Source organism: Carcharodon carcharias, chromosome 21 (genome assembly GCF_017639515.1).
Source record: "Carcharodon carcharias isolate sCarCar2 chromosome 21, sCarCar2.pri, whole genome shotgun sequence".
Classification (NCBI taxonomy): domain Eukaryota; kingdom Metazoa; phylum Chordata; class Chondrichthyes; order Lamniformes; family Lamnidae; genus Carcharodon; species Carcharodon carcharias.
This window is the reverse complement of record NC_054487.1, coordinates 49,662,295-49,680,075: the sequence shown is the minus strand read 5'-3', so window position 1 is coordinate 49,680,075 and position 17,781 is coordinate 49,662,295. Positions and strand designations below refer to the sequence as shown.

At 39.1% G+C, this 17,781-nt stretch overlaps 1 protein-coding gene across 2 annotated transcripts; it reads right to left on the bottom strand.

Annotated features, from left to right (window-relative positions):
• Nucleotides 1-265: 265 nt before the first annotated feature.
• klhl42 (kelch-like family, member 42) lies at nucleotides 266-15,022 on the bottom strand. Of its 2 annotated transcripts, XM_041216511.1 has the most exons (4): nucleotides 14,916-15,022; nucleotides 13,927-14,803; nucleotides 9,074-9,267; nucleotides 266-1,733 (listed from the first exon to the last, which is right to left on the bottom strand). In XM_041216511.1, exons 2-4 carry the CDS (start codon nucleotides 14,685-14,687, stop codon nucleotides 1,288-1,290), a joined length of 1,401 nt encoding a protein of 466 aa, XP_041072445.1. In that variant the 5' UTR covers nucleotides 14,688-14,803; nucleotides 14,916-15,022; the 3' UTR covers nucleotides 266-1,287. The 2 variants fall into 2 exon arrangements, with proteins under 2 accessions (XP_041072445.1, XP_041072444.1); XM_041216510.1 differs by having other exon boundaries at nucleotides 13,927-15,022.
• Between the last annotated feature and the right edge of the window lie 2,759 nt (nucleotides 15,023-17,781).

Sequence of the window (17,781 nt, the reverse complement as noted above, 5' to 3'; positions counted from 1 at the left end):
CATGCACGGTGTTGGCAGCAAACGCAGCCTTTACATTACTGGTGGTTGAATAGCAAAATGTACAATTGGGAAGCAGAGTTGGCGAGAGCATAGGAATTTCTTTGCTGAACCAGCTAAGGAACTGGTGGATACAGAACTAAAGTGCTATTAGAAGGTTGTAATTCTAGCATGACAAGTGGGTAATTTCCAATATGATTGTGGACACAGGAATTTATAATTGAAGTTGACACAAAATACGTGATAAATACATGACAGAAGCAAAATATTTAATATATTAGAGATCTCCAAGAGTAACTTTATTATGTAATAGCAGGGTTAGTTTCAGTGGTTGTCAAGTGGAACACTTAAATGCTGATTGAATTTATTTATCTGATAGAAACTTAGGGTCAATTCAGCATTCTCACTGTCAGAACCAGAAAACCAGCCCCAACAATGTCATCACTGCTCTTCACTCAATATTTTGACAGAAATTGTCAATTGAAATAAATTAAGCACAAAGTACATAAACTGAAAAATGTTGAATGAAAAGTGTATGATTTTGAAATGGTTCCTTTTTAAAAGGAAACTTGACAGAGATATTTCCATTTCAAAGTACACATTTATATGTAAAAGTAGCAGTGATCAACAAACCAGATTGCTACTGTACAGTTTGAGAGATGCTGGTGAAATGTCTATATAAATTAAATTAGAGATTATTACTGTTTGGAGTGGCTGAAGGTTAAGAGGAGCAAAATTAAGCTTTTATTAAATTATAAGTATTCTGCACTGAAGGCAGATCACAGACTAGAAATCACTCATGGACCTAAAGATTATCCTTCACTGGAAGATAGCCTTGACATCAACAGCCATTTAAGAACAAGGTTTGGGGCCCCCATCTTACGTGTTATCACCAATCACTGCCTTCATTACAGCTGTGCTTTTAAAATCCCACATTTCTGTTCTTTGCCTCACAAGAAATGTAATACATATGTATCATTAATCCAAAGCAATTTATTAGTCTTAGCCATTTTTTAAAAAATAATTCTTGACTTTGTTCCCCCAATTGCTATTTTTCATATAAATCTCACTAGGAGCCAGCTGATCACAGAATCACAGAATTGTTACAGCTGTTTGTATTAACAATTTTGAAATTTCAGTTCTTTACTATTTGCCTGAGAATAATGATCAATTCCAAACTCTTTCACAAAGCGGTCTGGCTCCATTAAATTAACTCATCTTTACCATCCCTCCTCATTTAAGGTCTTGCTGTAGTTACGCCAACTGCATTTTCACACAAAACAATGACTTTCAAATTACATCAGGATAATATAATGAGCAAAGTAAAATGTTTTGTCCAAATGCTGGAAAACGTCGGAATGCTTCCCACATATCTGAAAATAGATTGTATTTCAAGAATACACGATGTTCAAGACTGGTTGATGGTGCAATATCCCTGCTTATAATGTAGATTCCATCATTATGCAGTGTACAAGTTAAATTTAGTCCAGATTTTGATGTGTTTTCCTTGAGGTGGAGCCATTCCCTAGTAGTCACATTGTAGGACTGTACAGTGAGCATGTCTTCAGCATGGCTTCCCTTTCTACTTCCACCTTTCTCGTGAATGCAGCCACCCACAAGATAAATCGTATCTTCCACAGAAACCATTTGCTGTTTACGAATGTGAACCTCACAGGATTCTAAAACAGTCCAGGCATCTGAGGTTGGGCAGTATCGCAATATATTCATATTTCTATCTGAAATTAAAAGTATTTTTGAATGAATTTTAAAACAAGATACACACTTTTAAATACACATAGAGTTGCAAAACTGATACTAGAACATTGTCAAAGGTGGGCAGTATAATTTTAAGCATGAAGTTTCATTTTCAAAGCAGCAAGGCTTCACAATTACAAAGCCAAATATAGGTTTAAGATTCTGAAAAGAAAAATGCCTGCTGGGCATAATTAACACAAAGTGAACTTCTCTTGCCACTGGCTAGACTGGCAATCGAATGAGATGAGTTGTTGTGGATTCAGATTAAATATAGATATCGGGGCATATCAGAGTATCCCAAATGCAGCTGATCAGTTTATTTTCAGGTGCTGATCAATGATGTAATTCTCCACATTAGGTATGACAAATCTTCATCACAGAAATGGAATAGTATTGGTTCAGGTATGTCAAGCTGCTGTCAGCCATGCATGGACATGATAGTAAGACACAAACAGATTGGATATAAACTTAAAGGCAACTTTTAACTCCCTAATTTTCTTCATATGTTGTCTCCTCTTTCCAGTTTTGTTTAGGAATTGAACTCAAAAGAATGGGAGAGGCAGCAACATTGTCTATAAACTCAATGGGCAGAATTTTACAGCCCCATTTCGACGGGGACAGGGCCATAAAATGCGGCGAAACATTCTAAACCTCATTGGTTTCGGCAGGAATGTAAAATCACGCTGCCATAAAATTTTGCCCAATGTAGTCGTAATCAAGAAAATTAAGTACAAGTGTCTTTCAAAGTATTAGTAACATTACCAATTTTTAAATTACTAACTCCAACAATGAGCATAAAGGTTGTTAAATTTGGGAAAATGATCAAGAACAACATCCCGTGACTGGCTAACAGGCAACATTGTCAGGCAAAACAGACTCTTAATGCTGTGGAACCTTTACTTTCCATTTTTTTAGACAGATTTTGAGGAATTACATACAAACAGATGAACATACAAATTAGGAGCAGGAGTAGGCCTTTTGACTCCTCAAGCCTGCTCCACAATTTGACAAGACCATGGCTGATCTGATTGTGGCCTCAACTCTACTTTACTACCTACCCTTATATTCTTTGACCCCCCTGGCAATCGAAAATCCAACTCAGCCTTAAAAATATTCAATGACCCAGCCTTCACTGCCCTCTGGGGAAGAGAATCCATAGGCCAACAACCCTCAGAGGAAAACTTTCCCTTCATCTCCGTCTTAAATGGGAGGCCCCTTTTTTTAACTGTGTCTGCAAGTTCTAGTCTCTCCCACAAGGGGAAACATCTTCTCAGTGCAGTCAATTCCCCTCAGGATCTTCTATATTTCATTAAGATCACCTCTCATTCATCTAAACTCCAATGGTTACAGGCCCAACCCGTTCAACCTTTCCTCTTAACCCCCTCATCCCAGGTATCAGTATTGTGAACCTTCTCTGAACTGCTTCTAATGCTATTATATCCTTTCTCAAGGGAAGAAGAACTAGACTGTACACAGTACTCCAGATGTGGTCTCACCAGCGCCCTGTACAGCTGCAGTAAAACTTCCCTACTTTTATAATCCATTCCCCTTGCAATAAACACAACATTCCAATGGCCTTCCTAATCACTTACTGTATCCACACACTAACTAACTTTTAGTGTTTCATGTACCAGGACACCCAGGTCCATCTGTACCACCGAGTTTTACAATCTTTCTCCATTTAAGTTATGTACTGCTTTTCTATTCTTACTGCCAAAATGGGTGAGTTCACATTGTCCCACATTATATTCCATCTGCCAATTTTTTGCCCTCTCACTTAACCTATCTATATCCCTCTTTAAACTCTTTATGTCCTCCTCACAATTTACTTTCCTACCTTTGCGTCATCCGCAAATTTAGCAATTTGGTCCCTTGATCCAAGTTATTGACATAGGCTGCAAATAATTGAGGCTCTAGCACTGATCCCTGTGGCACTCCACTGGTTACAGATTGCCAACCCAAAAATGACCCATTTATTCCTATTCTCTGCTTCATATTAGCCTCTATCCATGGTAATATATTACCCCCTACACCATGAGCTCTTATTTTGCACAGCAACCTTTGATGTGGCACATTATCATATGCCATTTGGAACTCCAAGTACACCACATTTACAGGTTCCCCTTTGCCCATGTTACTTGACACTTATCAATGAACTCTCGATAAATTAGTCAAACACGATTTCCCTTTCATAAAACCACGTTGACTCTGCCTAATCGCCTTAAGATTTTCTAAATGCCCTCCTATAACCTCCTTCATAATAGATTCTAGCATCTTCCTCTGACAGATGTTAGACTAACTGGATTGTAGTTACCTGCTTTTTGTCTCCTTCCTTTCTTGAATAGAGGAATTATATTTGCTATTTTCCAATTTGATGGGACTTTTCCAGAATCAAGGGAATTTTGGAAAATTAAAAACAATGTATCTACTATATCAGCAGCCACTCCTCTTAAGGCCCTAGGATGAAATCCGTTCTAACAGTTTCCTCAGTACGCCTTCTACCATTTCCTTATTTCCCATTAATTCTCCAGACTCTTTCTCTAGAGGACCAATGCTCACTTTAGTTACTCTTTTCCTTTTTAAATACTTGTGGAAACTTTTAGTATCTATTTTTATATTTCTAGCCAGCTTTCTCTCGCACTCTAATTTATCCTTCCCCATTAACATTTTAGTCATTCTTTGCTGGTTTTTAAATTCTGTCCAATCTCATGACCTACCACTAATCTTTGTAGAATTGTATGCATTTTCTTTCAATTTGATACTATCTTTAACTTTCTTAGTTAGGCATGGATGGTGCATTCGTGTCCTAGAGTCTTTATTTCTCATTGGAGTGTATCTTTGCTGAACTTTTCAAATACATCTTAAATGTCTGCCACTGCATGTTTACTGACCTACTGTCACAAAACTACCATATTTTTCATAATATTATTGTTGGGTATTGTAACATAGGCTTATGTTTGTGCGTGTGTGTGGATGATTCTGTCTGTGTCGCTGATTTAATTGAATTAGATTCAGATAGACTGCAAGGTTGAAATGATCAAAAGAGTTTGGTGTAAAAAGGGTATTTGAAATGCTAATGAGTGAGCTAGGGTAAATGTCTCAGCAGATTTGGTGTGAATGAAATTTGCATTTTAAGACAAGTGGAGAGGTGTTTGGTTTTCAAAGAAACATGATAATGTTTTACAACTGACAGGATAAATAGGGCAAGGTTATTATGGTTATTTTTTCCCGAAAGGAAAATGCCATATTGACAACATGAAAGATTTTTATAATATGGAAAAGTAAATTCCAAAGACATATGGGAATAATGGGATTTACAGTTCAATAAGGGGGAAATATATTTAAAGAAGGATGGAGGGCTGAATCAGGTGTGGCTTTGTAAGATCTAAAAGAAACACTATGATGGAACAGACTTCAGGAAACAGCCTCTAGGCACTTTGGTTACTGGAGCAGCAGACTTCTGCAAAGTTGTTAAAAGCCTTTGAAATTCCACTGTTGAGTGAATGCTGGGTAACCTTGCTGTGGTAACTTTGCTGGATTACCTATCTAAATATAAAACCTATTTTGGACTGTTGCCTTAAAGGGGATGTATAGTTGGGAATCAGGTTAATTAAGAATTTTGGGATTTGTTATGATATTAGGTAACGGTGTAACAATAATCCTGTGTATGTATTTAAATTATTTTATTTTGTTATTAAATGTTCTAATTTAACTTTTAAAATCTCTAAAGACGTTAGTGGATTCATTATTTCTGAATTCAGTGCACAAACCTTTTCGTAATAAATACAAATTACAGTACCGTTGATAGCGTGGTCAAGTTTCCCTTGTGATTTGATCAACCTGGCAAATAACACCTGCCATATCGTAATGCCTACCACTTAACCTATTTTCCAGTTCATCTTAGCCAGCTGCATCTTCATACCCTTGTAATTGCCTTGTTAAGTTTAAAACACTAGGTTAGATCCATTCTTCCTTAAACTGAATGTGAAGTTCAATCCTGTTATGATGACTGCTACCTAGAGGCTCCTTTACTATGAGGTCATTAATTAATCCTACCTCATTGCACACTACCAGATCTAGAATAGCTTGGTCCTTGGTTGGTTCTAGAATGTGCTGCTCCAAGAAACTGTCCTGAAGTGAACTCTGAACTCCTCTTATAGGCCACTTTGCCAATCTGATTCATTCGTTATAAATGTAGATTAAAATCGCCCATGATAATTGTCGTGCCTTTCTTAGAAGCCCCCATTATTTCTTCTTGTATGCCCTGCCTTACCGTGTAGTCACTGCTGGAGGGCCTATAAACTACTCCCACAACTGACTTCTTCCCTTTGCTATTTCTTATCTCTATGCAAACTGATTCTACATCTTGATCTTTAGAAATAAGGTCATCTCCCACTATTTTACTAATGTCATCTTTAATTAAAAGAGCAACCTCACCATCCTCTCCTAGCTTCCTGTCCTTCCAAAATGTCAAGTACCCTTAAATAGTCAGGTCCCAGCATTGGTCACCATGCAACTACTGCTCTGTAGTGGCCATCAGGCTTACATTTATTTCTATCTAAGCTGATAATTCATCTGTTTTGTTACAAATGTGACAGGCAATCAGATACAAAACCTTCAGTTCTGTCATTTTACTATTTTTGCAAACTTGGTCTTATCTGATGTAGCACCCTTAAGTTTGTGCACTCTATCCCCTCCTGCCACACTCTGATTGTCATTATCCTTATTGCTACCTTGCTCTTTTGCCTTGTCATTTCCCTTTAATTTACCACATCTTCTCTAACATGATCCCTCATCCTCATTTAGTTTAAAGCCCTCTCTATCACCCTAATTATACAACTTTCCAGAACACTGGTCCCAGCACAATTGAGGTGAAGACCGTCCCAAGCTATTCCAGACCTGGTAGTGTGCAATGAGGTAGGATTAATTAATGACCTCATAGTAAAGGAGCCTCTAGGTAGTAGTGATCATAACATGATTGAATTTCGCATGTAGTTTGAAGAAGAAGGGTGGTCTAAACCAGTGTTTTAAACTTAAATAAAGGAAATTACAAGGGTATGAGGATGGAGCTGGCTAAGTGAGTTGGGAAATAGGTCAAGTGGTAGGTCAGTAGAAATGCAGTGGTAGACATTTAAGGAGGTATTTCATAAGTTCAGCAAAGATACACTCCAGTGAGAAAGAAAGGCTCCAGGACATGGCTAACGATGGAAGTTAAAGATAGTGTCAAATCGAAAGAAAATGTGCACAATTCTGCGAAGATTAGTGGTAGGCCAGGAGATTGGACAGAATTTAAAAACTAGCAAGAATGACTAAAATATTAATAGGGAGGGAGAAAATAGCTCCCATTTACCCCAGTACTGCTGCCAGTGTCCCTTGAATTAAAATCCATTTCTCCCACTCCAGACTATGAGCAATGCATTCAACTCTCTAATCTTATTTACCCTAGTTCAGGCTCAGGTAATAATCCAGTTATTATTACCTTTGAGGTTCTGCTTTTTAATTTAGCCCCTATTTGTTCATGCTCCCTATGCAAAACCTCTTTTCTAGTCCTATCTCTGTCAGACCACAACTGGATCCTTCCCCTCCCACTGCAAGTTGCTCTCCAGCCCCAAGCAGATGTCCAAAAGCTTGGCATCAGACAGGCAACACAGCTATAAGATAACAGCAAAAAAGTCACACGGGCTCGAAACGTTAACTGTGTTCCTCTCCACAGATGCTTTCAGACCTGCTGAGTTTTTCCAGGTATTTTTGTTTTTGTTGTAGGCAACACAGCTGTCTGGACGTTCACTTGTGGTTGCAGAGAACTGTGTCTCTCCCCCAACTATGCTGTCCCTTACTACCACTATGTTCCTTTTACACAACCCCCCCTCTTCCTCCACACGAATGGCTTCTTGTGCCATGGTGGCATGGTCAGTTTGTTCATCCTTTCTGCAGCTCCCGCTCTTATCCATTCAAACAGAAAGAACCTCAAAGCTGTTGGATAATTGCAAGGGCTGAGGCTCTTCCATTTCTACTTTCTGGATCCCCTTACCTGCCTCACTCACAATCACACCTTCCTGTCCCGAACCATGGAACAAATCAGAAGACCCTATCCGAAGGGGCGTGACTACCTTCTGGAACAAAGTGTCCAGGTAACTTTCTGCCTCCCTGATGCATTGCATTATTTGCAGCTCTGCCTCCAGTTCATTGACTGAGCCGAATCTCCTTAAGTCGCAGAAACTTACTGCAGACTTGTTTGCCGTAGATCATACTGGCGTCCACAAGCTCCCACATACTGCAGCTGCAACACATCAACTGCCCTGCCATCTTTAATGTGTTTTAATTAAGTAATTCATTATTTATTTTCTTAATTAAATTTTAAATTAATGCATCTAGTTTTGTTTGTGCTTACATTCTTATGATTTCAATAAATGTTCTACTTACACCAACTGAAATTCCCTAGTTTAGATAAGATAAATGGGAAATATTCACCAGCCAATCACTTACTGCTTCCCTGAGATTTTCCCTCGATTTTTGTTTCCAAACATGGGCTCTGACTGTCCACAGGTGGCAGCAGCTAATTACACTCACTGAACTCTTGCCACCGTTAAGGCCCCCTTTGCTAAACTCTCGCCGTTATTAAGGCCCCTCTCACTGAACTCTCAACACTTTTATGGCCACTCTCACTCCCAGTCTCTTGCTCAGTAAACCCAACTGTAGCAGGTGTGAAGCTTCTGCAAAAAAATCAAATCTCATTGAAAGGGAAGAAAAGTTAGAGGGTCATCCTGGGCAGCTCTTCTAATGGCTAAGAATAGCATTAGTGATAACTGAGAGCCAGCAAAGTGCAGTTGATATGAATGCCCAGAAAAATGTAAGAAATGTATTTTTCTGTTGAAATGTGTAGGAATGTCAATTAGTAAATTCTGCGAGGAAATAAGGGAATATTGAGGCTACTGTAGTAATGTCTTATGTTTTGTATTTTTAATTCCAAAAAATTCTGTGTTTTGAAAGGTTGGTTACTCAAATTTTTGTTTTTAAAACTGATGTTGCCTGCTGTGCAATTTTTGTTAAAATCTCCGTTGTGTGCCAGCAGACTTTGCCCAGGATCACCTTCTATCCATCTTTTCTTTACTGTCTGTACAAAAGTGCCAAGCCTCTATTCACAACAATGAAACCAAGAACAGGAACTCAAGATTGAGGGATAAGTAAAATCAGTATCTCATCATTGTTATGGTGCCACTTATCAGTGAACAAACAGATCACCCAGGATTATATTTTAGTGTACATATTGCTTAAGCAGTCAACAAATCTCCTTTAAAACCTAGAACTAAAAGCAGCTCACCTCTTGTTGTGTATCCACCCATTACATAGATCATCCCTTTGCATTCACAGGCAGAGAACTCCACAAGAGGATCTGGCATTGAGGCTACAAAACTCCACCAATCCATCTCTGGATTGTAGCATTCAACATTACAAAGTGACTGTCCACCTACTGCATACAATTTCTCACTTACAGCTAGAAGTTTAAAATTTGATCTAAAGGGAAAGAAATATGGAAACAGCATAAAACGTTCAATTCTGTATTTTTCAAAAACATTTGTAGTTTTAATGAGAGCTTATGATGTATGGCTATTTAAATGACAAAAATATATTTTGTGCTCAGAATGAAGTATATTAGTGTTAGGCAATAGTATAACTCTCTATCTTTGGTTGCCCACAGTTAGCATCAAAGATTCCCAGTTCAGGTGCAGTATGGTTAGATGCAGAGTAAAGTTCACTCTACTGTTTCAACCCTCTCTCGTGTCTCAACAATGTACCTTATCCCCAGCCCCTACAGAACTAATGTGTCATTTTCCACATCTCACACCAGCCATACCATGGCTTCCCCAAGTGAGATTGACAATGTAGTGCCTATTAGTGCTGAAATCAGGACAAATTTGGGCTGTGCACCAAAGTCTTGTAACTTGAGATTGTCCTGACTCATTTCACATTCAACACTTACAGCCTAGAGTCTGAACGGTTGGATCCTGTCAAGTTAATTCAGATATAGGTTTCAGAGTATGATTATAAAACCGCATTGAAAGTCAACATGCATGCTACAGCCCTGATAATTACATCCCATCATCCCACTGTAAAGGTGGACTTGTTGGAAGAATTAAAACAAAGGAAATGTTACTTAAGAAAGAGCAATAATACTTTTTCTAAAAATGATCAGCAGAAAAGAATGCGCTGCCCCTCATCTACAAATATCTTACTCCCTTTAGGTTAACCCAAGCTCACGGGACAATGAAATGTCAAATGCAACAGGCTGAATACCTACTTGACTCTGTAATCAGAGTCCAGATGACATCAGGCCACCAGAAGACCAGCATGAAAGGAAGGGATTTCTGGGATGATGTGGTTCCGCAGCCGCACGTCCACTGAAATGATCACTGTTGTCCCTCTAACATCTCTCTGAATCTTCGGCTTTTTTCCCAACATTACTTGTACCATGTGTCTGGGTAGCCTGATACTGTCATTGGGTGCATTTCCCAAATCATTTCAAGTAATAGCTGGCATATACTGGAAGTATTTGTTCATCCATCTCAATCTTTCTACAAACATTTCATCATATCAAAGTTTTGTGACAGGGGTAAAAATGGCAACAGCAATTCCTTCAAAGTGCACGTCTCTTTCTTAAAGACACATTCCTATGATAATGATTTGAAAGACTCAATTAGAATTGAAGGCCAGGCTGGCACAGTCTTAAAACAAAAAGCATTCATACTTTTCTTGGGTTTGTTGAGATTTATATATCAATGAAGTAAACAGGTGGGAAAAAGTGTAGTGTCTACTATACCAATACTTTTATCTGAAAAGTACCCAAATTTATGACATTCTGCTAGGGGAAGAAAGGCAATGCAAAGGGATAATACAATGGACCCTTAACACCCTCAGGAAATTATGAACATACTGAGTGGTCTGCAACGGTTTGTTGTGTGCTAATTTTCTTAATACAGTTTAGTCTTTGGAAAAGGTTGCTGAAAAGGAATCCGTGGAAGAGTGCAAATACTTACCAATTCGTATTTTCTACTGAATGTGGCCAGTTCTGACTTACAAAAGATTTTATAAAAAATGTAATCAGTTACATAATATCTTGATAATGACTAGCAGCTCACCTGCACTTCGGACATTATATCCCTAGTTTTAAATTAATAGGGCACATAGTTAGGAACAGTTTACACAAGACTATTAAATAGACCTTTTGTACATTACAAAAAAATCCATGAACAATCACTGTCAGCAAAATTACCCTAAGACAATGTCAGATTACAGCTGGCAAATATACTGCAATGGTGCCCACCCATTGCTGTAAAACAGTTGTCTTTTATTTTAAATGCTGGCATGAGAATTGCTAGTGGAAATATAAATTATACCCTAGCAAGACAAAGAGCTCATAGTGTTGGGAGTAATATATTAGCACAGTTAGATGATTGGCTAACTAACAGGAAACAAAGTTGAGATAAATGGGTCATTTTCAGGTTGGCAAACTGTAACTAGGAGTGCCACAGGGATCAGTGCTGGGGCTCAACTATTTACACTCTACATCAATGACTTGGATGAAGGGACCAAGTGTATTGTAGCCAAATCTGCTGACCATAAAAAGATAGGTAGGAAGGCAAATTGTATGGAAGACACAAAGTCTGCAAAGGGATATTGGTAGGTTAAGTGAGTGGGAAAAATGTTGACAGATGAGTATAATGTGGGAAAATGTGAGGTTGTCCAATTTGGCAGGAAGAATAAAAAAAGCAGAATATTTTTAAAATAGAGAGACAGCAGAATGCTGCAGTACAGAGGGATCTGGGTGTCTTTGTACATGAATCAGAAAAAGTTAGCATGCAAGTACAGCAAGTAATTAAACAGGCAAATGGAATGTTGGCTCTTATTGCAAGGGGGCCGGAGTATTAAGGTAGGAAAGTCTTGTTACAACTATATAGGATGTTGATGAGACCACACCTGAAGATTTTTTGGTCTCCTTACTTAAAGGAGGGAAAGGTTGCATTGGAAGCAGTTCAGAAAGGTTCATTAGGCTGATTCTTGTGATGAAGGGGTTGCCTTATGAGAAAAGTGTGAGCAGGTTTGGCCTAAAATCACTGGAGTTTAGAAAAAGGAGAGATGATCTTATTGATTCACAAGATTCTGAAGAGGGTTGACAGTGAGGGTGAGATGGGGTTCACAGGGTGGGGGGTCGCTGGCTGGGTTGGGGTCAGAAGAAAGGGCGAAGGAGGTGGCTTTCAGCAACACCCCCACCCTTCCCAATGCTGGGTCCCTCGATCAGACATTGAAAACAAAGAATTCTCTCCCCCCTGGGAGCCCGAAAGCAAACGTGACAGGGTTTACTTTTCGGGCTCCTGTGTGACGACTGCCCTGCCGCCACGGGTTGAATACCAGCAGAGATGGAATGAGGCCCTTAAGTGGGCATTAATTGTCCACTTAGGGACCTCAATTGGCAGTGGAGCAGGAAGGCTGCCCACAAGCCTTTCTGCCCTAGCCTTAATTGGGGAAGAGATGGATAGTTGGTGGGGTCCCCATCCCGCACCCTCTAGCCTGATTAAATACTTCCCCATTCCAAACTCACCTAAGGGGAGGGCATTAAATTCTGCCAGTGTTTATCCTCATGGGTGAATCTAGAGCCAAAAGGCACTGTTAAAAATGAGGACTTTCTCCTGTTAGAGGATTATTACTCTTTGGAATTCTCTTCCCTAGAGAACAGTGGAGGCTAGGTCACTGAATATATTCAAGATTGTGGTAGACAGATTTTTGATCTACAAGGGAGTCATGGATTCTAGGTTCAGCAAGGAAGTAGAGTTAAAGCTAAAAGCAGATCAGTTCTTATTGAACAGCAGAGCAGGCGAGAGGGGGTGAATGGCCTTCTCCTGTTTCTATTTTTTGTGTTATATTCTGAACTGGTACAAGATTAAAATATCAGAGTGACATCAAAAATAGATTCATCCCATTTACTGGGCTTGACAAATGTGTGTTTTAATTAACTGTATGTCAGTTAAAAAGCTGTTGTCTTATGAGGATAGGTTGGACAGTCTGGGCTTGTTTCCACTGGAGTGTAGAAGAGTGAAAGGTGACTTGATTGAAATACATAAGATCCTAAACGGTCTTGACAAGGTGGACTTGGAAAGGATTTTTCCCCTTGTGGGTGAGTCCAGAACTAGAGGTCACTGTTTTAAAATTAGAGGTGGACCTTTTAGGACAGAGATGAGGAGAAATCCCCCCGCCCCCTTTCCTCGCCGAGGGTTGTGTAACTTTGGGACTCTCTGCTTCAGAAGGTGGTGGAGGCGGGGTCATCGAATATTTTTAAGGCGGAAGTAGGTAGATTCCTGTTAGGCAAGGGAGCCAAAGGTTATCAGGGGTAGATGGGAATGTGATATTCGATACACAAACAGGTCAGCCATGATCTTATTGAATGATGTAGCAGGCTTGAGGGGCCGAATGGCCTACTTCTGCTCCTACTTCATATGTATGTATTTAATCTACAAAAAAAATGGGCCCTAACACATATGGCAAGTATGTTACATAAAAACATAAGAAATGGAGCAGCAGCAGGCAGACCATTTGGGCTCAGAGCAGGCTCGAGGAGCCGTTACTCAGTGTTGACTTTTTGTGGTCAGTGCATCAGTCTCAATACTTGTACCAGCCTTGTCAAGAGTAATACTATGAATGACACATAATCCAGGCATTGCTCCGTGCCCTGATGTACCATATTTTATTGCAACAAATGAGGCCTATTGGAAATGTGCAGCAATTAAAGGCTATCTTTGGGAGTGGGGGGAATTCTCACATCACTAGCTTTTCGCAGATACTTCAGTAAATATTCTGCAGATGGTGATTTGTACGTAGCACAGGAGATTTGCAAATTAGGGCCTCCACATAATATGGAACTGAATGCTTTGTTATTGCTATGCAATAGGGTAAAGGTTGCTGTCTAGTTTTAATTATGTGAGATAATTTCTTATGTCTTTTCTCGGAAAGATAACCTTTCTTGGAAATGTCATAGAACAGTAATGTTGACATTTTTGAGACATGTAACATTATGTGCAAAAACTTTTAAAATATCTTTGATTAAAGGAGATTCTTGCAAAAAACAGCATTTATGATATCACCCTGTGGTGAGAGAGAACTACAAGAGTGTCATCTTTGTACCTTTTCTGATTCATTGGAGCAATCCGGTTCCACTCGTTTTTGCAGGGATTGTAGCAATGTGCAGCCGCGATCTCCTGACTAGTCATCCTGTATCCACCAACAATGAAAAGGTAGTTATTCAGGACTATCGAACCATAGCCCCTCACATTCACCATGTCCGGAGGGAGGCTGTTTGGCAGCGGTAGCCATCTTTGTGCAATCTCATCATACCTCAGCATTGACCAGGATTCATTAGGAGCCTGATCCAAGGTGCTGCTGAAGAAATCCCCAACCGCCACCAAGACAGCTGTGCCTTTAAGGCGCATCTCCCTAATTTGTTGATGCAAAGTATTAGGTAGATGCCTGAATTCCTGCCTCCGTAGCATGGGATGGTAATGACAAACCATGAACCTGAGAGAGGCATTCATTAGATCACTGATTCCATACATTTCAGAAAGTTTATACAACTCCACACAGTTGTCCACCTTAACCTCAGAGAGGAGCAGCTTCAAGATGGAAGTCACCTGGAGAAAAGATGCCGTTTCCACCAAATCTTCCAAGGTCTCGTTATCAAAATGTACTTTGGAAGTATTGATGAATTCAATGACCAGCTCCAGTCCGTGAGCACTCAAACCTTGCAACTGTACCGAGTCCTCTTCGGATTCCTTCATCCCCGAGTTATAGAGGGCTCTAAAATAGTCGCTTTTCTCAATTAACTTACTTTTGCTGACATTGTACGTCTTATCTTCTATTATGATAGCAATGATTTCTTCGGAGGACATTGTATCAGCAAACGAGGACCGAATGCCCTCCTGTGCAACTGCTTTCCTTAAGCGGACAAGTTCAGCTTTTATTTACAGTTATTTAGGTCCGAACACTTTACCATCCCCACGCAGGCCTACATCAGACAATGCATCAGTTTCAGTTAATTTATTAACATCAATGTGTTCGATTTAATTTAACAGCAGAACCTTTCTGCACATATTACATGCAAAACATTAAATGCTTACTCCGTTTTCACGCATATTCGGATGAAGTTTCAGATTCTGCTCGCTTGCTTCTTTAAGGTCGTTTCCTTGTCATTTTGGCGTCGTCACTTCTTGTTCCGTTTCCAACAACCAATCTCCGACTGTAAAAGGCAACAACCGGCACATTGTGCTTTTCTCGCATCTTACCATTTAAAGGCACTCAAACCGCTCCTGACTCGGTGAAATATTGCTTCAAGTTACTCACATTATTTGTTACAGCCTATCTGTACAGTCAGCAGTGTTTCGAGAAAACCATATCTTATTACGAAGATTGTTTTACAAAAACTCGCCATTTTTACCATCGAATACTTTTAAACAGTTAATATAAACAAAGTTGACCAAATTATAAAATAATTAAAAACACTATTTTAAAGAGAAAATAAATGTTAATCTGCACTTCCCTTTAATAAATAACAGCATGTACCTATCCAAACAACAGCAATTCTGCGGTATATTATCGGATTATAACTTTAATTGCAGCATCATGCTCAAACTGTATTGTGTTCTGCTCAGATCACATTGAGTATTGCATTCAGTTTTGGTCACTAAAATACAAGTGAAACATCTAACTTTTGAAAGGAGTACAGAGCAAAGCCATTAGTTTCAGAGAACTGAAACAATATTTGGAAAATAAAAGTCAGGGGGTGAATGAGAGGGGACATTGTTGAGGTATAGTAGAAAGAGCCCTGAACTTGCATTATATAGGATCTCTCACATCTCAAAACACTTCACATCTTTGATGTGAAGTGTAATCACTGTTGCGAAGGTGAAACAGCAGCCAATTTATACACATCAAGGTCCCATAACTGATTGGTTTTAGATGTTGGTGGTTGAGAGATAAATATTGGTCAGCGGAAGGGAGGACTTTCCCTGCTCTTCAAGTAGTTTCAGATCCACTGCAATAGGCAAACAGGGCCTTTGTTTAATGTCTCATCTGAACAACGGCACCTCAACAATGTAATACTCCCATTATACTGCATCATGTATCAGCAATGAAAATGTATTCAAGCCCTGGAGTTGAGAGTTGTAATATATACAGAGGTAAAGGGGGAGAAAGAGTGACAGGTTACAGAAACAGGTCATTTATCCCAAATAGTCTATGATTCTTGTTATGACGCGGCAGATGATGTGTGCCAAGCAGACCAAATCCACAAGAAAAACTTGGTCATTCTATCACAACGGTTTTGCAATTTATATTTATTACAAGATGTGTGCACTGAATTCAGAAGCAATGAGTCCACTAAGATCTTTAGAGATTTTAAACATTAAATTAAAACATTTATTAACAGAAGTAAAGATCTCAAGTACATACATAAGACTACAATTACTACTATAATAAATCTTAAAATTCCTAATTAACATGACTCCCCCTTTAAGGCAACAGTGCAAAATGGATTTTAAATTAAAAACCCAGAAAGTTACTGCAGTACTGACTTGATAGTGGAATTCCAAAAGCTTGTCGCCAACTTAAGTTAGTGGAAACAGCAGGCTTATGCACAAATGGCTGGAGGCTTCCTGAAGGATGTTTCACACACTCCTGTTAGATCTTACATGGTCCCCCAATATAGCCTTTCATTTTCCTTTTATATATTTTTCTCTCTCTTTAATATGTAAATTCCATAATTCCATGTCCCTTTGGAAATTTACCTTTCCCATAATATAAAAAAATCTTTCATGTTGCCAATATTGTCAGTAACCTTTTGGAAAAAATAAACACACTGCTTAGCCTTGCTTATCTGGCTAGTTGTAAACAACCTAAAATCCCTTTGAAATCCAAATAACCTGTTCAATTATCTAAAAATGCAAAGTTCCTTCACACCTTACATACTAAGACCCTCTCTATGTTTACTCATCAGCATTTCAAGTACATTTCTACATTAACTTATTTTGATAATTTCAAGCTTGCAGTCTACCTGACTCAAAATGTAATTAAATTACACAGACAGAACCATCTACACTCACACCCATAGACCTACTTTACAATAAACAGATTATGAAAATTATTATACTTTCGTAACATTCTAAGTCAATGGTCCTTCGAGGTAGTAAATGGAATAGAAATGGTTCATCAAAACGTTATTTCAGAGTAAACCAGAACAATAATACAAAGGGATATAAGTACAAACTAGTAAGAGGCAAATTCAGGCTGATGTCAAGAAGCACTTCATACAAAGTGTGATTAATCTCTGGAATATTGCTTCTGCAAGGGGTGGTGGAGGGAAAATCTCTGGAATCATTCAACAGTCAGATGGGGATGATGGTGATGCAACATTGTCTTACCTTGGAGGATAAGTTAGACGAGATTAATGTCTTCTTTCATCCCTACTCATCTTTATAAGTAAAATACAGTGCTACAGCAACCTGCACATATCTATTGCCTTTAAGGTAGAACAATGTCTCATGCTTCTTCACAGAGGCCATACCAGACAAAAAGTGACACCAAGCCAGACTAGGAGATATCAGGAGATATAACTTAAAGTTTGGCTAAGAAAGGTAGGATTTAAAGGAGGTCTAAAAGGATGTGAGAAGGCAGAATGCTTTGGTGAGAGAATTCCACAGCTGAGGCCAAATATAGATGACGGAGCAGGTGCCAACGGTAGATTGAAGGTAGTGGGTCATGTGTAAGGCTAGAGTTGAAGGAATAGTGGGTCCTCAGAGAGCTTTAAGAAGTTGCAGAGATTGGGAGGGGCAAGGGTATAAAGGAATTTGAACATGGGCATAAGAATTTTAATTTGGATCTGTAGGAGACCGGGAGTCAATGCAGGTCAATGAACACAGGGATGATAGTTGAACAGGACTTGGAGTGGGCTAGGATATGGGCAGCTGAGTTTTGGATGAGTTTCTAACT

Coding starts and splice junctions, on each gene's coding strand:
- klhl42 (XM_041216510.1), bottom strand. CDS start 14,687: ATGTCCTCCGAAGAAATCATTGCTATCATAATAGAAGATAAGACGTAC. Junction 9,268..13,926: donor GCTCCAATGAATCAGAAAAG/GTACAAAGATGA, acceptor CTTTCCCTTTAG/ATCAAATTTTAAACTTCTAG. Junction 1,734..9,073: donor GGGTGGATACACAACAAGAG/GTGAGCTGCTTT, acceptor TTTTAATTTCAG/ATAGAAATATGAATATATTG.